Source organism: Suncus etruscus, chromosome 15, assembly GCF_024139225.1.
Source record: "Suncus etruscus isolate mSunEtr1 chromosome 15, mSunEtr1.pri.cur, whole genome shotgun sequence".
NCBI lineage: Eukaryota > Metazoa > Chordata > Mammalia > Eulipotyphla > Soricidae > Suncus > Suncus etruscus.
The window spans coordinates 65,684,096-65,705,766 of NC_064862.1; the positions used below are offsets into that span (position 1 = coordinate 65,684,096).

Below are 21,671 nucleotides of genomic sequence, written 5' to 3' on the forward strand. Positions count from 1 at the left end.
CCTGGGAGCAGCCTGTAGTTCTGACAGAGAAAACTGTGGCCCAAAGTTTACAAGAACAAGCAATAGATGAATTCGTTCACTTTCACAGGGAATTTTATTGGAGTTTTAGAAAAAAAATATACAACAAGTGAAACCTCAGTTCTCTTAAATAGTCTTAAATTAAAAAGTAGGCGAGTGAGTTTATTAACACAGTCAGAGCATCAATACTGGTTAGTCAAGGAGCAGAAGGGATGGAGCAGAAATGAGCCTGAGCAGCGTGAGGCTCCGCCAGTGCAGCAGGAGTTGGGCACAGGGCTTCAACTGGCCCCTTCAAGTCTGAGTGAGAAAGGAACAGGAAACGGCCAGTATCCGCCTCCAAATGCCAGAACCCCGAAAGCCGGTCAGAGATAATCCGAGGTACAGACCAACAAGTGCAGCCCTAATTTGGACAGATCAGGGTTACCTGCGTCAGTCGCAATCGAACTGGTAGCAGCAGTAAGACCTACAGGCCGGGAGTCCCTATTAAAGCCATTTATCCTTAATTAGATGCTCACACGCCCTGAGCATTTATTCATTTCTCTGCCGCCTTCACAGCGTTTACATTTCATGGCACGGCAGCTGTGGAGATGCGAAGGTGGTGGGAACCATGACCTGTGGCCATCCACCCCCCGGGAGTGCTCTGAGCCCGCTTCTGAGGAGTAGAGATTCCCTCCAAGAAATAGGGGCATTTCAGGGCATCACAGTCTGACCTGGGTGCCAGCCAGAAGCCAGTGTGCCAGGGCAGTTCTTGAGATGCTTAAGTAGACCCTGTATAGCCATTTTCTCTCCCTGCTGCACCCACTTTCTAAAGGCGCCAAAGCCTGGGGCAATGGGGCAAATGAGCTAGAATCAGATTGGGGGTGTGTGTCTCAAATAATGGGTGAAGGGAGAGGTAGACAAGAGGAGGGAAGGAAGCCACCGGTGGGCGAGCAGGACAGTGATCAAGGGTGCGGGGCAAGAGCCGGGTACTTGGTTCTCTGCTCATCGATCTCCTGCTTGGTTTTACTGATGCAGCTGAAGATCTCCTTGAAGAGCGCCTTGTACTCGGGAGGCGGCGTGGAACTGGGGGAGCCCGGCTGCTCCGGACTGCGGGTGCTGGCGGGCAGCTCGGGCGGGGCCTGGCTGACCAAGGGGTCCCTGGCCGGCGGGCGGGCCGTCTGCACGGCCTTGTGCGCCAGCGAGTCCTGGTCCTGCTGGCACCTGCGCAGCAATTCCTCGTACTTGACTTTGAGGGCACTGTACTGCGAGTCCACCTCGTGCAGCAGGGAGATGCCGCGCTGCTTGACAGCCTCGGCGCGCCGGGCGCAAGTGTCCTCGTGGCCCGGAGTGGCCGCGTCGCCCCGGGCCAGGCTGCTGAGCACCGTCTCGCTGCTGCTGCGTTTCAGGGGCCGCCGAGGGGCGTCGGGCGTCGCGGCCAGGCACAGCTCCTCCAGCAGGCTCTGGCCGGGCTCCCGGAACGGGAGGAAGAGCGAGTCGGGCCCCAGCTTCTCCAGCCCGTTGGCCCCGGGCGGCGGCTCGGCCTGCAGCAGCTGGCGCAGCTCGGCCACCTCGGCCTCCAGCTGCAGGGCGCGGGCCTGGATGTCGGCGGCGGCGCCCAGCTGCTGCTCCAGGTCGCTGTTCTCCCGAAGGACCAGGCCGTATTCCTCTTCCACCGCCTGCCGCCGGCGCCGCTCGCCGCTCAGCTGGGCCTGCAGCATGGCCACGGCGCGCTTCAGGTGCTCGTGCTCCTCCTCCTCGGGGCTCGGCGCGCTCTGCAGGGACGCGATCTTCTCGGCGAAGACGTGGTCGTACACGAAGTGTCTAGAGGAGGGCGGAGGAGGAGATGGTGTTATGGGACGGGGTGCGGGGACGTCTGCAGGTGTAGGGCGTCTCCATCCCTCCCATTAAATCAGTGCTTCTCAAATAGTGGGGCGCGCCGGGGCGCGTTTGACCTGGGCAAACATTGTCATCACAAGCTAAGCCCCGTGTTGACGTCTCTGGATGTCTCTGGAGCTGAGAGTCGCTGTGTCCTGCTTCAAACCCCGCTTCGGAAAGCTATGCATCGCAAAACTGTGCTCATTGTAGCCATTCATCCAGACATCACCTCTGATTAAAAATCAGCCCCAATTATTTGATATATTTTTGTTTTGCAGGTTCAAGTTTTTTTTTAAATAAAGATACTATTTGCAGTCACACGGGGGGGGGGAAGCTAAAAATGTTTTCTTCTTGTGGGGGGGGGCATAATTGAGAAGCACTGCATTAAATAAAGTGGCTGGGACCAGACTTAGTTTTGGCCACTTCTACACCGGAGCAGCAGCTGGGGTCCGCAGACAGCCACAGAGTAAGGATACTTAGAGGTTCGAGCGATAGCACGGTGGGGAAGGCACATGTTTTCATGTGGCCAAACCCAGGTTCAATCCCTCGCATTCTATATATGGTCCCAAGACCACTAGAAGTGATCCCTAAGTGCTGCGTTAAGAAAGCCCTGAATACAACCGTGCATGGCCCCATAACCAAAATAAAAACCCCAACCCCCACAGAAGAGAAAAAAATAAAATTCCCATGGGTAGAATTAAAAGCCTCCAAGCACACAGCTGGCTGGCTCTCACCCAGCTCAGAAATGTGGTTGTTTGGGTGACTTTGGTGCTACCTAGCCTACTAGCCTACATCAGTAGGAGGCGGAAAGCTCTGAGAACTGCACCCCCACCCAGCTCCCCACTCCTGAAACGACAAGTGTTCACTAAACAGGAGCCACTGGAGTACACGGTAGCCACACATTTCTGGGGTCCTCTAGCTCTTTATTATTTTTTTGGTTCTCAGGCCACATCCAGCGGCACTACTCCAGACTCTGTGCTCAGAAATTACTCCTGTGGGCCAAAGGGTAACACAGCAGGTAAGGCTGGGTTTGATTCCTGGCATCCCATATGGTGCTACGAGCCTAACAGGAGCAATTTCTGAACGAGGGGCTAGAAGTAACCCCTGAGCACCACTTGGTATGCCCCTCCCCAAAGAAATCACTTCCAGCAGGCTTGGGGACCATATGGGATGCTTGGGTCGGCAATGTGCAAGGCAATCGTCCTACCCACTGTACTATCACTCTGTCCACCTCCACGTCTTTCTAACCTTGAACCTGAACTTTTTGCTATTTTTGTTTTTTGGCTACTCCCAGTGGCTCTGTGCTTGGAAATTATTCCTGGACAGCTCAGAGGACCATATGGGAAATTGAACACAGTTGGCTGCATGCTAGGCAAATGCCCTATCTGCTGTACTATTGCTCCAGCCCTTGAACATTTTTCTTCTTTTTGGTTTTTAGGGCCATACCCAGTGGTGTTCAGGGGTTACTCCTGACTCTGCACTCAGAAATCTCTCCTGGAAGACTCAGGCATCATATGGGATGCCAGGAATCAAACCTGGGTTAGTCGTGTACAAGGCAATTGCCCTACCCAATGTGCTATTGCTCTGGCCCCTGAACTTTTTTTTTTTCAACCTGTATCCCCTGCATCTGCCCTCTGCCAATTTTATTTAGGCTCCCTCGTGGTACTTAATACTAATTCTGAGAGGGTTTTGTGCAGAAGCCATCAGAGGACTTTGGCTGCATCTTGTTTTAAACTACTTAAATGCATAGATATAAATATTCCCAAGCCTTCAAAAAATGAGTTTTCTGAGTGCCGGAGAGATAGCACGGAGGTAAGGCATTTGCCTTTCATGAAAGAGGTCAATGGTTCGAATCCAAGCATCCTATATGGTCCCCCAGACCTGCCATGAGCAATTTCTGAGTGTGGAGCCAGGAGTAACCCCTGGGCGCTGCCGGGTGTGACCCAAAAACCAAAAAAAAAAAAAAAAAGTTTTCTCTGAGCCAGAGAGATAATATAGTTGGACCCCGGTTTGATCCTTGGCACCCCAAATGGTCCCCCAGAGTGCATTCACGAATGATCTTTCAACATAGTCAAGAAGGAGGCCCTGATATAGCTGAGTGTGGCCCCCAAACCAAAAGAACAACAAAACCCTCAAAACAAAACAAATAAGGTCCTGTCAAATGTCTAATATTCCCAACTCTGTCATTTATATATGACACATATATATTATATATATGTGGCTTTGGTCATCTCAGTGCCCCGGGACTTCGAACCCGTACAGGTATGAGTGTGCCAGGAGGGAATGGCGGGCCCAGGTGCCATGGCGGTTCTTACTGGCGGAGATCGTACAACTCCTTGAGGGAGGAGAGGCTGGGCGCCCATTTCCGCTCGCACTTCCCCTGGCTCCGGCTCCGCTGCTCCGCTGCCTTCAGCTCCTCCACTTGGCTCTGGAGATGGTCAATGTTGGCCTGAAGACACTCGATTGTTTCCGTGAGACTGTGGAGGACAGACAGAAGTCAACTAACTGCCGCTTTGGCAGCCAGGGCATCATCAGCGGGGAGAGAGGAGTGGCCAGCTGCTCGACTGCACCTGCTTAACCATGAAGGACCCCAGTTTCATGGCTAGTCTCCCTGGCCAACCCCACCCCAGCCGACCTCACCCCAACACAGGGCATGTTCTGATCTCACCTCATCCTCCCTTCCTTGCTTCTCAGGTTTCCTCAAGGAATAGAGAAGATTTACCTCACAATCTTCTGCTGTGAGGCCTTGCTTTCAGCAACTAGCTTATGATTTGTATCTTCCAGCTCCCGGGCTGTGACATCCAACTGCTCATACACCTTTGCATGTTGCTCATTCATCTGCCTCAGAAGCTCCACCTGCTTGGTCAGATACTGGAAGGGAAGAAGGTTTGGGCAGGTTACATGGGACAGTCGCTTCAGCACCAGCTCTCTGGCCTCTGAGACCAAATGGCATCCAACTCAACCACTTTGATGAGTGGTTCCGGGGATGTGGTCTCACCAGACAGTCAGAAGAGAGTCTTGAGGGTCTCTGGATCCCCCATATTCCAACCAAGAGGCTATAAATCATGGGGGTTCTCAGGCTCACCAACTCACTAGAACTCAAGGAAGCACTTTCCTGATAGGCACTGATTTGATATAAAGTATAAAACTCAGAAACTCAGTCTCATTTTATTATATTATTATTATTATTATTGTTTGTATGTTTGTTTGTTTCTGGGCCATTAGGTGGTGATCAGAACTTACTTCCGGCTCTACACTCAGGCATCACTTATAGAGGGACTCAGGGAACCATAAGCAATGTCAGGGATCAAATTCAGGTCAGCCAGGTGCAAGGCAAATGCTCTACCCATTGTACTATCTCTCTGGCCCTCTTTAAATCATTAAAAAAAAAACCCAATACTTCTTAATATCAGGATATGTATTTATACACATTATTTTAGGATAATATTGTGCTTCTTGTATTTATACACATTATTTTAGGATAATATTGTGCTTCTGGCCCACACCTCAATGGTGTTCAGGGACTACTCCTAGCTAGGTGCAAGGGGATGATGTATTTTTGGGTCTCTCATAGGGGTCTTCTGTAAGACCCGATCCTCTCACTATCTCCCACATCCCAGACCTTTCTCTTTTACATTTGTGTATATATATGTATATATATATACACAATATATATGCACGGGTATATATATGTGTGTATGTTTTAGGGGTATGCCTGGCAGTAATTAGGGCTTACTCCTGGTTCTGCACTCAGGGATCACTCCTGCTGATACTTGGGAGACTGTATATGGTGGTGGGGATGGAACCCAGATCACATAAAAGGCAAGCTCCTTACTCACTGTACTATCTCTATGGCCTCAGGACTTCATTTTAACCACAATTCCAATTGTATCTGAGACTCTCTCTGCCCCATAATTCATTAAAACCCAGAGTTGCTCAGAAGCAACTCCCCTGAGGCTTACAAGTGCTCAGGAACCCATGGTGCCATGAATTCAAACCAGTCCTCGCCAATGTAGCTCCACATATCCAGCTGTCTCTCTATCCCCCACTATAACCTATGATTGGGGGATCATCCTTTCCCAGCTGCCTATGAAATGACTTTCCTAGCTTCACCTGTTATTTCATATTCTGATTATCCATCTTAAAATTGTATCATTAAGAGTGCTGAAGCCATAGTACAGTGAGGAGGATGCATGTGGCTGACCCAAGTTCGATCCCCAGCATCCCATATGGTCCCCCAACCACGTTAGGAGTAATTCCTGAGTACTGCCAGGTATGACTCTAAAACTAAAATGAAACAAAAATAATTGTAGTGTTGCCTCATTCTGAATCAAGTCCTCCCACATCTTAGGGTCTTTACCCTCCATCTCCTTGCCCAGTCTTCCAAGGGACACATTTTCATAGCTCCTGTTCTCAAGTTGATGAGGTTCACCTGTCAGAACTAAGGGAGTCTGTGAACTTGGATAATAAAAAAGTCTCATTTTCACTTCACCAATTTCTAGCTAAAAAGCAATTTTCAGGGCATACCTGATGGTGCACAGATTCAAGCTAGGGTTGGTTGTATTCACAATAACCTCGTACAAACTCATTCTCTCTCTCTCTCTCTCTCTCTCTCTCTCTCTCTCTCTCTCTCTCTCTCTCTCTCTCTCTCTCTCTCAAATGTTAGGGGAAATGTGTATTTCCTTCATATATAAATGAAAGCAATAGACCCATCGGTACTGTTGGGAGTACTACAGGTACAGGGCCCATCACAATAAAAAATCACTGTTTTGTTTTGTTTTGGAGCTACACCTGACAGTGCTCAGAGGTTACTCCTGGCTCTGAGCTCAGGAATCATTCCTGGTGGGTTTGGGGGACCCTATGGGAAGCTGGGGATCAAATCCAGGTTAGCTGCATGCAAGGCAAACACCTTCCCTGCTGTACTATCACTTCAGTCAGTTCCTAGAAATCAAGTATTTTCATATCACACTATAAAGGTTATAGAGATCTTAACTTACAGGTTACACTATTAACTACTTGAAATTACAATAGCAGGGTTGGAGCAAAAAAAGTAAAACACAACACAATGTGATATTCAAATTAAGAATGTGGGTCCAGAAGCACAGAACAGAATGTAAGATCAGTCTTGCAAGTGGCTGATCCAACTTCAATCTCCACATCCCTAAGCATTCTATATGGTTGCCTGAGTTGGGTCAGGAGTGATACCTGAGTGCAGAGCTAGGAGTAAACTTGAGCATTGCTGGGTGTGGCCCAAATACTAAAAAACAAACCAACAGGGCCCGGAGAGATAGCACAGCGGCGTTTGCCTTGCAAGCAGCCAATCCAGGACCAAAGGTGGTTGGTTCGATCCGGTGTCCCATATGGTCCCCCGTGCCTGCCAGGAGCTATTTCTGAGCAGACAGCCAGGAGTAACCTCTGAGTAACGCCGGGTGTGGCCCCAAAACCAAACCAAAACAAAACAAAAACAAGCCAACAAACAGTGGCATAGCCAATCAAAATGAAACAATTGTAGTGAAAGTACAAACATGCTGCTACTTTCTGTGCTTTCCCCCACTCCCACCCCATTCCCCCAAAAGGCTAATTAATCTTTGGGGGAGGGTTCTGGCCTACCCAGCACACAAAACTATTCCAAGCTTAGTACTTAAGGGTCATTCCAAGTGGTGCTGGGGGACCACATAGTGCCAGGGACTGAATCAACCTGCAAAGCATGCCCGCCCTTTGCACTCTCTCTCCAGGTCCCAAATGACTATTTAAAAAAAAAAAAAACCAACCACCTACAGGAAAATCTCATTGGAAAGCTACAAACCTGGTTAAAAACAATGAAACCATTTAGAACAAACTTGCAATGTTTTAGCCTTATAGTGCTTGGCTTTAGAACTAGCTAAAGAAAGGCAGGGTTGTCTCACATGCCAGTTTAATCTTATTATTATTAAACCAAAACTAATCAGCAAACCCTTTGCGTCTCAAGGATCTGTGGATGGTTGGTTATTCAATAAAGGATTTGGCTAACCTGGTCAGTCAGCAACTTTAGAACTTTAGCCTTCACCAAGTACGAAGGGAAGGCAAACTGAATCTGACATGACTGAAATGCTTGGCTTTAAAAGTTTCAAAGTTTTTAGTCATTTATTTCTGAATCTAGAAGAAAATGGATTAGTTTGTTTTCTAGCCTTTTAAAAATTCATTTCTGATGTCCTATTTTCTCAGTTCACCATTACCATTACTGATACAATTTTAAAAGAATCTGCTACAGATTTAAAAGAATGCCCTGCTACAACCCTAAAATTCAAGTCCCCAAAAGGATTCAAGAACACAAGCACTGGGCCGGAGTGATAGCAAAGCAGATAGGGGGTTTGCTTTGCACAGTCAATCTGGATTCAATTCCTGGAATCCCATATGGATCCCCCAAGTAATTTCTGAGCATAGAGCCAAGAGTAACCCCTGAGCACTGCCAGATGTGGCCCAAAAACCAAAACAAAACAATATAAGAACACTGCCATACTAAGCAGGGGAGACTTTTCAAATAAGATAGTGCGATGAAGAAAACTTCAGGGTAGCCAAAAAAAAAAAAAGTCAACAAATATAAAGAACTGTAAAAGCAGGAGCCAGAGAGATAGTATAGCAGGTGAGATACTTGCCTCGCACACAGCAGACCCAAGTTCACATCCAGCACCATATGTAATCCCCAGAGCACTCACTACCAAGAGTATGTCCCAAGAACAGATCCAGGAACAGCCCCTGAGCACAGTCATTCCCGAATGCAACAAAATAAAATCTTAAGTGCAGTGAATGATTTCACATCTGCCTTGGAGTTTGCAGGCTGCCACTTCAATTATGAGTACAAGGTTCAGGTTCTACACAAATGTTAGAAAAAACAAAATTTTACAGCCGTTTAGGGGGCCAGCTGGACTCTACCAACACATCTGTAATCAAAAACCCCTCCACAGGGACTGGGTAGAGGGTACAGCAGGTAGTATGCTGCTTGCTTTACATGAAGCTGAGCCAGTTTCGATGCCTAGAATCTCATATATGGTTCCCAGTCCTCCCAGAGAAGGAGTTAAGTTCTGGATGTGGCCTCAATACAAAGAAACAAACAAAGAATCCTCACCTGAAATGCGGGGAAAAAACAAATACAACCCAAACTAAAAGGAAAAAGAAGTGAATGGAATTTGGGTTTTTCTGCAATGTTGGAATTATTGTTAAATGAATAATTACAGTCCAAGTCTTCTGAACTCAGCCTCAAATAGGCCTTTCATGATACTCAAGAAATGCTTCCTATTATATCTGAAAAATAATCTCTTTCCCTGATTAAAATATTATATTTCATCTACCAAGGGAAAGAAAACATGTCTATGAAAATAAAATCCACCTATAATCTCAACTATTACGAGTTTGGTTTCTAAGTAATTGAAAAGGAATTATTTTTTTAGAATTAAGATTCTTATGTGACTAATGTTCTTAAGGCATGACTAAACTATGCAACCATTCATACTATCCAAAATATATACACTTATTTCCTCTCATCTCCTCAGAGCAACCCTATACCAAAGTGCAAGCATTCTAGGGCCAGAACATCTATATAGTAAGTAAGGTATTTGCCTTGCATGTGGCAGACCTAGTTTGGTTTCCTGAACCCGCCAGGATTGATTTCTGAGTGCAGAGTGCAGCCTTGAGTACTGCCAGGGGAATTTCTGGGGGTTCCAGAAATGGTGAGGTTGGGGAGGCAATGAGGGAAGGATGCTTGCCCCCACTCCAGGAAGGTCCCAGAGTTTTCAGCTGGAAAACTGAGCAGGTGGAAAGACTTCACTGGTGTGCCTGGTCTAATCTCTGGCCTCCCATATGGTCCTCAGAGCACTGCCAGGAGCAATTCCTGACTGCAGAGCCAGGAGTAACCCCCAGCATTAGTGGGCATGGCCCAACCCTCCACCCAAATAAAACAAACATTAAAAAAAAAGAAAAAAAAAACACCAAAGAACACAATAGGGAGAAAATTCAGTGTTATAATTTTTCAAATTGCACGAGAGTTTTGACATATTATGAAATGTGTAATTTTAAAAATTTCATCTAGACCTGTATTTAGATCGGGGGGAATTTCCAGGTAGATTCAACAGTATTTTTTTTTCTTTTTTTTGGTTTTTGGGCCACACCCGGCAGTGCTCAGGAGTGACTCCTGGCTGTCTGCTCAGAAATAGCTCCTGGCAGGCACGGGGGACCATATGGGACACCGGGATTCGAACCAACCACCTTTGGTCCTGGATCAGCTGCTTGCAAGGCAAACACCGCTGTGCTATCTCTCCGGGCCCAGTATTTTTTTTCTTAAGGGGATAAATACGCAAGTATTGGTTGTATTATTGTCTCAAATAGCTCTGTGTATTTTCATACTACATAATTTATTTTTTAAAATGTAGGACACTGGGCCAGAGCAATAGTTTATCTTGCATACATGGCCAACCCAGGCTACATCCCAATGGTCGTCCTGAGTCCACCAGACATGATCCCTGAGCACAGAGCCAAGAGTAAGACAGAAGCATGACTGGCTTTGCTCCAATCCCACTGCAAAAATAAAGTGAGACAAACTAAGTATGTTATTTACAACTTTATCCATCCAATCATTTACTTAATTCACAACCCCATATGCTGGCAATGATTAAATTCATCCAGTACTTCGTCTGGGTACAGAGAGGAAGTTCATCTGAGCAGACTGATTGTCGGGGAGTCTGAAGAATGAACATCCTGTGTTCTCAGATGGTTCTCTGACTTGCTTGGGGGGCCACACCCCATGGTGTTCAGGTGCTACTCCTGGTTTGTTCCTGATACTGCACAGAGGACCATGTGGTACTGGGAATGGAGCCTCCTGCATCAATAGCTCTTTGGCCTCTCATTTGACTTTTATTATCCAAAAAAGTCTGGCTTGGTAATCAGATATTGCTTATTACCACAAGTGTTATATTTTAGAGTCTGGTAAAGCGAGTGGCATAGCTGCTCAACTTGCCCCACGGTATGGCATGAGTCACCTCTGCTGCTGTCTTACTTACCTCAATCTCCTGTAACTGCTCCTGATTGGTTGTGTACATCTGTTGCAGAGACTCCTCTAACTCTGTGTTCCGGTCCAGTAAAGTCTTTCCAAGCTCTGCAGCAAGCTGAAGATCTAAATACAAAAAGAAAAATCTCAGAATAAGGCCACTGATCTCCCTTTAAAAAAAAAAAACAGCCCTTAAAAAAACAAGAATAAACCAAGACTCAATACACAGCAGGTCCACAAATAGAATCACTTTGTGATAATATTGATGAGGGAAAAAAAAGAGGGACTAGAGAAATAATTTAGCATGGGGTACAACTCTTGTCTTCCAGGAAGCAAACCCTGGTTTGAATCCCCGGCTCCACAAAGAATTCCTACAGTATTACCAGCAGTGATCCCCGAGCACGGAGCCAGGAGTAAACCCTGAGTATTGCTAGTCGTGCCCCTCCCCCCCCAAATAAAAATAAACAAAAAAACTCCCACATAGGCCTCTGTGTGATCATTCATTCTCCCATTCCTTTGGAGCACCTCCTGAATGCACAAACACACACTCGAAAGTTCATCTGTGAGATTCACAGATGTGTCTGAACAGTCCCAACCAGAGAGAACAGAGTGGCAGTATCTAAACCTGCCATGGAAAGGCATTGATGGTGTCAGGACCCGCTGCATATCCTGAGCTTCCAGATAAGCTCTGGCCACCTACAATTCTGATCTGGAACAAGCAGGTGGAAAAGTGAACGAATGAATGAACACTAGAAGTGTCATGGGTCTTCATAAAAAAAAGGGGACCAGAGAGATAATATAGCAGGTAAGGCACTTGCCTTGTAAGCGGCTAACCTGGGTTTAACCTTTGCTATCCTATGGTCCCCTAAGCCCTACCACAAAGTCAGAAGTAAGCCCTGATCATGGCCAGGCATGGCCCCAAAACAAACAAAAAGAAGTTCGGTGGGAGGGCCCGGAGAGATAGCACAGCGGTGTTTGCCTTGCAAGCAGCTGATCCAGGACCAAAGGTGGCTGGTTCGAATCCTGGTGTCCCATATGGTCCCCCGTGCCTGCCAGGAGCTATTTCTGAGCAGACAGCCAGGAGTAACCCCTGAGCACTGCCGGGTGTGACCCAAAAACCAAAAAAAAAAAAAAGGAAGTTTGGTGGGGAAAAAAAAAGTTTTATTTTCTTTTCTTTTTCTCTCCTTCCTTCCTTCCTTCCTTCCTTCCTTCCTTCCTTCCTTCCTTCCTTCCTTCCTTCCTTCCTTCCTTCCCTCCCTCCCTCCCTCCTTCCTTCCTTCCTTCCTTCCTTCCTTCCTTCCTTCCTCCCTCCCTCCCTCCCTCCCTTCCCTTCCCCTTCTTCCCCTCCCCTCCCCCTTCCCTTCCCTTCTCTTTCAGAAAAATGTTTGATTTTTCTTTCTTTTTCTTTCTCCTTCCTTCCTTTTTTTGTTTTGTTTTGTTTTTTTTATTTTTGGGCCACACCCAGTGACACTCAGGGGTTACTCCTGGCTATGCACTCAGAAATCACTCCTTGCTTAGGAGATCATATGGGACGCTGGGGGATCGAACCAAGGTTCGTCCTAGGCTAGCGCAGGCAAGGCAGATGCCTTATCCCTTGTGCCACCACACCAACCTCTAAAAAATAAGAGGTGGATGTAATGTATGTTTGCTTTTTTTTTATTTTCCTCCCTCCCTCCTTCCCTTCCTTCCCTTCCCTTCCCTTCCCTTCCCTTCCCTTCCCTCCCCTCCCCTTCCCCCTCCCTCCCTCCCTCCCTCCCTCCCTCCCTCCCTCCCTCCCTCCTTCCTTCCTTCCTTCCTTCCTTCCTTCCTTCCTTCCTTCCTTCCTTCCTTCCTTCCTTCCTTCCTGGAACCATATGGGGTATTGGGGATTGAACCTTGGATGGCCACATGCAAGACAAGAAGACCCCTACTCATAGTACCATACTTGTGGCCCCAAATTTTACTTTTTCCTACACATGGATTTTTTTGTTTAAACATACCAGTTTTGTTTGGGGGCATAATATAATCTAATAGTCTAAAAGTCACAGAACCTTTTACAAAAAACTTAATGCATTTAAGAGACAATAATAAGGGACCAGAGCAATAGCACAGTGGAAGGGCATTTGCCTTGCACACAGCCAAACCAACAGGGACCCAGATTCTATTCCCAGCATCCCATATGCCCCCCCCCCCCAGCCTGCCAGGAACGATTTCTGAGCACAGAGACAGGAGTAACACTTGAGCACCACCGGGTGTGACCCCAAAACAAAAACAAAAAGACAGTAATCTGACATTTCAAAGGATTCAGTCCAATTTTTCAGTTGAGGACACAACAGGAAGCACAAAATTCTCATGGCCCACATTTGCCTGTGAGACAGCCACCATCCACAAGTCCCTCCTCTGCATCAGCCGAAGTGTTTATTATATTAGCCTGTGGCAGTAATGCACAGACACATCTTTGAGGTACTGAGCTGCACTGCTTTATCCTTTCATTTGCTGTCATAAATGGCAAGGACTGAGGTATTTGGCTTGTACAGCTTGCTGTCAGTGAAAATGCAAACAACTCTTGGGAAGATGCTATTTTGTTTTCACTAAACCGACAGAAACTATGTGTGACTGGATCTTAGAAATCATTATCTTGCACTTGGAGAATGTGATACGTACACTCAGTCCCCCTATAAAAGCCATCCCACAGGGCCCAGACAAAATGACAAACATTACCAAGTCTCTCTTGGCCTGCTGTAGGAAGTAATTCCTCCCAGGAAGTCCTCGAGAGTCATTTTAGACCTTTATTTGGGGGGGGGGGGGGGAGAGGCGGGTGTTGGGGATTTAGGACCACACTAAGCAGTGCTCGGGGATTACCCTGGCTCTGTGCTCAAGGATCACTCTGGCATTGTTCAGGTGCCTCTGATCTAATCTGGGTTGTCTGCATTTAAGTCAAGCATGTGCCATACCTGGTGTGCTATCTCTGTCCCACAGAAAACATTCATTGTTTGTTTGTTTGGGGGCTGTAGCATGAAATAATTAACGATGGGGCTGGATGGCGATGGATGGAGGCCTTTGTGTTTAGGCCCCAGCCACGTGGCTTCATCCCCCATCCAGCTGGCGAATTTCAGGCCCAGGTAATCCACGTAATTAAGACTCACTCACACGCAGGCTTCAGGAAGAATCATCTTTATTTATGCCCTAGCCACCACAGGTGTGTGGCCTATGTCAACCTTTTAAGCATTCAGCTATATTTTGCTAGCCCTGCATCTTATCTCCTGTTAGCCATCTTCCCTTTGGGCTCCATGCGGCCCAAAGATCCAAAAGCCAGGAAGCCAAGCCGGGCCAAGAGAGAAACGGCCAAAGGGCCGAATCCCCTGGCTCAGAGGTTTATCTCTCCTTTTCCAGAACCCTCCCAGAAATGGGAGGTCTTGCAGGTAGTTACACCTATTATCCGGTTCCCAAAACTCCTCCCAGATATGGGCGGGTCTTGGGGTACACCACAGGGGGCCACATCCACCAGTGCTCAGGGCTTACTCCTGGCTCTGAGTTCAGAGCTGACTCCTGTCAGGGCTCAGTGGACCATATGGGATGCGGGGGATCGAATCCAGATCTGCTGTGTGCAAAAACAAATGCCCTCCCCACTGTCCTCTCCCTCTGGTCCCGTCCTGGAGACATTCTTAATTCACCATCAAAACCTGAGCTGCAACCTCTTAAGACTCTTGGAAAAGGGGCCAGAGCTATTTAGTACAGCAAGGCAAGCACCCAACCCAGGTTCAATCCCTTGGCATCCCATCTAGTCCCTCAGGCATCGCCAGGAGGAATTCACTGAGTGCAGTCAGGAGTGACCCCTCACCCCTGAGCATTACCAGGTGTGATTAAAAAAGGAAGAAGAAAAAAAAAAGTCTCCTGGAAAAAAAAACCCTGCTTTCAGTAGTGAAACTTCAGCAGCTGCATTCCTGCTGGTGCAGAAACGCCGCCAAGTACAGTGTAAAGAACAGAAAAGAATCCGAGACGCGCTTTTATCGGCACCCTTATTTCCAGACCAACAACAGCCTGGTGTGGTTCAGTAACCTGATGTCTCACTCTCCTACATATTTCATAGGTGTTTAGGCTAGGATCCTGGCAAGGACACGTCTCCACTACAAGTGCCGGTGAAGTCACACAGTATAACAGGACATGACTTAATCTGTTAGCTTAAAGATAAGGGTCTTGGGGCCCGGAGAGATAGCAGAGCGGCGTTTGCCTTGCAAGCAGCCGATCCAGGACCAAAGGTGGTTGGTTCGAATCCCGGTGTCCCATATGGTCCCCCGTGCCTGCCAGGAGCTATTTCTGAGCAGACAGCCAGGAGTAACCCCTGAGCACCGCCGGGTGTGGCCCAAAAACCAAAAAAAAGGGGCCGGAGAGATAGCATGGAGGTAAAGCGTTTGCCTTTCATGCAGGAGGTCATCGGTTCAAATCCCGGCGTCCCATATGGTCTCCCGTGCCTGCCAGGAGCAATTTCTGAGCATGGAGCCAGGAATAACCCCTGAGCACTGCCGGGTGTGACCCAAAAACCAAAAAAAAAAAAAAAAAAAAAAAAAAGATAAGGGTCTTAATTTTTTGGTCTTTAAAAAAAATAAAAGTCCATTTCCTGTTGTGTTGCATCTGGACTTCCATGACCAAAAGGAGCCAAAAGTTGGCAGTAGCCCAAGAAAGTTTTCTAAATAACTGGGGAGAATAAGTGTGTGTGTGGGGCGGAGTTTGGGGGGGAAGACAGAGAATAGTCAATGTCTTTTGCTTCTAATTAAAGCACAAAAGAAAAGGAAGCAGTAGTTTTGGAAGCCTTACACACCCATTCATCTTTTATTTTGGAAAAGAATTTTAGTGAAGAGGTGGAGAAATCGTTGGAGCTGGCTTAGGGCAGGCACGAAAAAGGCTTGAGAATTGCTGCTATCAATACCACCACATTCATTGGTCTTTACAAATGACATTCACCTTGAACGGGTGTAAATTAGGAGCTTTAAACAGACTCTACTAAGCCCTTGGGGATGGGGGTGAGGAGGAGGGCAGTAAAGTGGGGGGGAGAGGGAGCTCTGTCAGAGTGACTTTAAAAGAACCTTTACTTCCAGAATTCTGAAACCTTTCAATCCAGATACTATTGTGGTTTTCTCCCTCTAAAAATCTTTCGTTCTTTCCAACAGGCAAAGGCAGCATGTTCATCGTCAGCTGTAGCCTTAATTCAATAAGCCCGGCGCTTTTCCTATTACTGAGTCAAATGCGTCATTTGATGATGCTCTGAACCTCCTGTTGCTAACGTTACTATAATTAACATGGGGAGAAACTAAACGAAATAGCAAACATCAAGAAATTGGATGGTGTCAGTTTTAATGATCCTCCAAAGAGTGATTCAGCAAATTAATTGTGCATGAGGAAAAAAAAACACATACTCATCTCGGAAAGAAGTAGAAATCTTAGGATTCATTTGAACTAAGATTTCATTCACTGATTCATAAACTAGAAACCCGAATCCTTCGTCTAGACTGACACAGCTCACCAAACTACAATTATAACAGCAGCTGGTCTAGGAGAAAACTCGATCTCCGAAGTTGTTCCACCTTGTTTTCAAGGGCACGTTTCAAGGCAAGCACCAGCATTACCTGCACAGACAATCCTGCTGTCTCAGAATCTTCCCCAGAGACCGCTGTCAGTAATCTTACCAGGCCAACTTAGCCCTCTCACAAAAACATTCCTTGATCAAAGTGTTTCATGAGAGCAGAGAATTTTCTCCTTCTGCCTGCACAGTTTTTTGTGTTTCTAACAACCTACGATGAATGGTGAACTGGAGCCTTCTAAAAAAATTTTTTTTTAATTAAAAAAAAAAAAAGCTTCAGGGACCAGAGAGATAGTACAGTGAGAAGGGAGCCTGCCCTGCACATAGATAAATTGGGTTGAATTTCGAGCATCCCATGTGGTCCCACACACCTGCTGTCCCCTACTCCATGCCCACTAGGGGCGGCCCCAAAACAAAACAAAACCAAAATATAACAAAAAAGAAACCTTCAGTAAAAACATTTTCTTATGAAGATTCAAACTACTTAAATAATGGCTTGTATTACGAAAGAAAAAAAAAGTGTAGTTCTAGGTCTATGAACAGGACATCAATGCATATCACTGGGTCTCTCCAAACAAGGCTCACTCAATAGAAAGGGATGGTACAAACAGAACAGGTACATTCAAACCACCAAAGCTTCAGAGTCAACAACACTAGAAATAGGAGATCCAAACTACAACCACTAAACTGTAAAATGTGCCTGTCAAGGAGAGTTGGAAATGATTACTCTGGACAAGAACTAAGTGCTGAAAGGAGGTAAAGTGATATGCACGGTACCCTTGAGTAACAATGAGAGACAGACAGGAGGGAAACATGCACTGGTGATGGGCTGGATGCTGAAACATTGTATAAGTGAAATTCAATCGTAAGCAACTCTGCAACTGTGTATTTCACAGTGATCCAATCAAAAAGTTATTAATTAAAAAAAATTAGCAGAAAAAGATGTACCTGTCAAGGTGGCAGGTAGGGTATGGGTGGAAGAAGGAGCAGAGGGAAGCTCATACTGGTGGAGGGATTAATGTTAGAGAACATTTATATGTCTGTTGTTTTTTTTTTTATAGAGGTTTTGGGGCCATACTTTGCTATGCTCAGGGGTAGGCACTCCTGGCTCTGCACTCAGGAATCATTCAGATGCAGTTCAAGGGGACCACAGGTGTGTCAGGGATTGAACCCAGGTCGACTGCATGCAAGGCAAGCACCCTCCCTACTGTGCTATCACTCCAGCCCCAAAATATTATACGTCTAAAACCCAACTATCAATAACCTTGTAAATCATGTTGTTTGTTTTTTTAAGGAATGGATTCATGTCCGGACATAGATTTTCACCTGCTACGACTATCCAATCTCTTTAAGGCCGAGCTGCCCCCATACTTTATTCGGTGACAACATCTCTGAATGCCAGACACATAGTGGGCACATAGGAGACATCTCCAGCTTCTCTGACAAACAGGTTCCCAGACTGACAATTTCCCATCTCAGGAGAGACCTGGGACTCCTCTGCCCAGTGGTCAGTCAGCACAGAGCAGATTATACTGGAGAAATGTGAAAACTTGTTCAGTCTCAGGAGTACTTTAACAAAGGGGTCATTTTGGATGTTGATGCAGCCTGATTGTTTTCACAGGCCACATTCACCTGCTGTGATTGCTGACATCTATTTCCACCTCCCCTTACACTATCTAAGATAATGTCAAAGTCCGCAGTGATAACAGGTGTAAAAGTCCTTTGAAAACCAAGGAACAAATTCTCAATGCAAAATGCCATCACTGTTTCGGCCGTAGGTGAAGGTTTCAATAAGCTTGAAGACCTGATGTTCAAGGAGTTCAAGAGTCCTAATATACGATTGGAGGTTCAAGATTGGAGGTTCAAGAGTCCTAGCATACAATCTGAACCCAGGGCATCAGCATCTTAAGCTGACTTAACTATCATGACTAGTTGTCCCTAATAAACCCTCACTCCACCCCAGAGAAGAACTCAGTGTGGACTCAGGGAGCTAATGGAATGAAGTCATACAGGCTAGAATCGGACGTGAGTGTCTCCGTTTAACAGATATTAAAATCAAGTCTATTATGCACTAAGTATTACACAAAAACAAGCCTATACAGATCTCTGCTGTTTAAATACAGGAGGGAAACTTACTTAGCTTCGATTATACAACCTGCTTAATTTATTCAAGCACAATGTTGTAAGGGAACAGCCCATTGCCTCATTAATCCCAGAGAAAGTATCAAACTAGGCCATCAATCCTTATAAGGAATTGAAAAAAAATGGTAAGACAGGTCTGTCATGTGCAAGAACATAAAGAATCTGTAGCAATATTCATAGAGCAGGTATTCAACAATTTTCCAAATAAACCAACGAACCTACTCTGAAACTGTCCACCAGTATATAGATTGAGGAAATATGGGGTAGGGCATTTGCCTTGCAGGTGTGGTAGACCCAGTATCCCATATGGTCCCCTGATCATCAATCATCAGGTGTCTTTTTTTTTTTTTTGGTTTTTGGGTCACACCCAGCAGCGCTCAGGGGTTACTCCTAGCTCTATGCTCAGAAATCGCTCCTGGCAGGCTCAGGGACCATATGGGATGCCAGGATTTGAACCACCAACCTTCTGCAAATGCCTTACCTCCATGCTATCTCTCCTGCCCCAACAGGTGTAATTCTTGAGTGCAGAGCCAGGAATAACTTCTGAGCATCACTGAGTGTGGCGTCCAAATCCCTTAAAGTGGTCAGAACCAAAATATAGCAGATACGACATTTGCCTTGCATACAGACCCGGGTTTGATCTCCAGCACCCCAGATGGTCCACCAGAAGTGACTCCTGAGCACAGAACTAGAAGTTACCCCTGAGCATTGCCAAGAGTGCTCCCCCAAACAAAACACCCCCTCAAATAAAGAAAAATCTTCCCACCAAAGAGATCCTTTTCTAAGTATGAGTCTCAAGCCTGCATTTTCCTTCCAACTTCCACAGTAAGCAGGAACATCAAGATCATTTAGTATGTTACCTAAGATACAAATTTTCTGAACAGGTTTAGAGTTGAAGAAGAGAACACAGACCTGTACAAGCAGAAGATGCCTGAGGGAAAATAAATCCCAAGACGGGCTGGAGTCATAGTACAGTGGATGGGGCACTTGCCTTGCATGTGGTGGACCAAGGAAGGAGTAAGCCCTGAGCACAGGCAGGTATTCCCCAAAAACTCCACCAAAATTTCCTAAGAACTGTTTTCAGTTGCTTGTTTGGGTACAGGGACTTATCTGGCTGTGCTCATGCCTTACTCCTGATTCTGTGCTCAAATATAACTCCTGGGGGTGCTCAGGGACCCATATGTGGTACCGGGGACTGAACTGGGTTTCACTGCATGCAAGATACAGAGCTTTAAGTCACTGAATTAGCTCTTCGACTTAAATTAGCTCTATTGTTTGACATGAACCCTAAAGCTCCCCCAACAAACGTGCTGAGTCCTTCAGGATTAAAAGAACACAAACCAGTGTTGATGGCGCCAAAAAGAGAAGTTGCCTAATTGCAAGCTCAGGCTCTTTTACTATGGGAGGACAAAAAAAAAAAAAAAGTGTGTTTGTTGTTGTATGTGTGTGTTGGGGTGGGTTGATTCTAAACTAAGGCCACTTGGGGTTATTCTGAGGAGACACCCAAGAAACTCAAAGTAGACCAAGGCACGAGAACCTGAATGTTAAAAAGTACCAGTGCAGGGGCTAGAGCTGTGGTGCAAGCGGTAGGGAGTCTGCCTTGCACGTGCTAACCTAGGTCGGACTACGGTTCAATCCTCCAGCATCCCATATGGCCCCCCAAGCCAGGAGCGATTTCTGAGCGCAGAGCCAGGAGTAATCCCTGAGCATAACCGGGTGTGGCCCCAAAACCAAAATTCCCTAACGTCCTTTCCGTTGGAATCTGGTTGAAGTGTGTGTGTGTGTGTGTGTGTGTGTCTGGGTGTGTGTCTGGGTGTGTGTCTGGGTGTGTGTCTGGGTGTGTCGGTGTGTGTGTGCGTCCTCTGCTCCCAGCCTCCTCCAAAAATCAAACAACAACAACAACAACAACAACAACAACAAAAATACTCTACAAAACAGTCTAACCAGTCTAACCCACAAGGGAGGCTGTAAGCCATAGGTCAAGCCGAGAGAGGGTCAGAGCGAGCCCTGGGTAATCTTTCCAAGTCTCTAGGTTCCCAACTGGGGGAACCCGCTTGGCTTTTTCGGCCTTCCCTTTCCTCATCTGGGAAATGGGGAACTCATGATCCGCAATCATCACTCGCAGACGACGACGGCGAGCACCCCCGATGAGGATCAAACCGATTCATCCAGGGCAGGCTTTGGCAGCGGGGCGCCCCGCACGCCCCGATGGTGCCGTTCATTGCGCAGAAGCTCGGGCGCGCGCAGAGGCTGCAGCCTCCCCGATGGAACAGGCAGGTGCGGCCGGGCCCCCACGCAGGTGTGCGCCCCCGCTTCGCCCGCACCTCCACTCCATGCACCAGGGGGGGGGCCTCCCCGGAGCAGAGGCCACTTTGAAAGTTGGCCAGCCGGGAGCAGGCGCTGCCAGGCGCTTGGGTCCCTTCCCGACCGCGCCCTCCCTCACCTTGCTGGAGGTCCTGGGGGTCGTACCACCGCTCGCCCTCCTTGCCCTCGAAGTCCTCCATCAGGTTTCCCGACAGCATCTCGCCCGGCTCCTCCAGGGGCAGCGGCCCCCGACGCCGAGCTCCAGCCTCCGCCGCTGCCCCCGGCTCCGCGCGGGCCGCTCCGCCCTCGGCCAGAGCCGCCCAGGAGCGGGACGCACCGCGCAGCGGGACCCGAGCCGCGGGCCCACTCGCCTCTCCGCCTTGCAACGAACCCCAACGGCCTGCGGGAGTCCCGGCTCGAGCGCCCCGTTCCGATCGGCCCTGCCTTGCCCTGCCCAGCCCGGCCCGGCCCCCCGAGCCGTGCGGCCCCGAAGAGCCACAGCCCGACCCAACGTGGCACTTGGGCAAAACCCTCCCCGGCCGGGGCTGCGATTCAAACCCCCGGCGGCAGCTCCACCAATGGCGAACGAGCGGACGGCTGAGCGGCAGCGCAGCCGTCCAATCGGGTTTTAGCGCAGGCCACCGGTCTCCCGGAGAGCAGCCAATAGGGACTCTAGAAGGAACAAAGGAGGCGGGGACCAGGCGAAGGGGTGCGGCCGACGGCCCCGCCCTCGTTCCTGCGCTGTCTTGGGTCCCGGAGCCACCGCGTGTCCGGCCA

General features: G+C 47.6%; 1 protein-coding gene across 1 annotated transcript; it reads right to left on the reverse strand.

Annotated features, from left to right (window-relative positions):
- Nucleotides 1–289: 289 nt before the first annotated feature.
- Nucleotides 290–21,416, reverse strand: CDR2 (cerebellar degeneration related protein 2). Its single transcript, XM_049789528.1, has 5 exons — nucleotides 21,034–21,416; nucleotides 10,905–11,017; nucleotides 4,595–4,743; nucleotides 4,188–4,349; nucleotides 290–1,818 (listed from the first exon to the last, which is right to left on the reverse strand). The coding sequence occupies exons 1-5, from the start codon at nucleotides 21,110–21,112 to the stop codon at nucleotides 960–962; spliced, it is 1,362 nt and encodes a 453-aa protein (XP_049645485.1). The 5' UTR covers nucleotides 21,113–21,416; the 3' UTR covers nucleotides 290–959.
- Nucleotides 21,417–21,671: the final 255 nt, after the last annotated feature.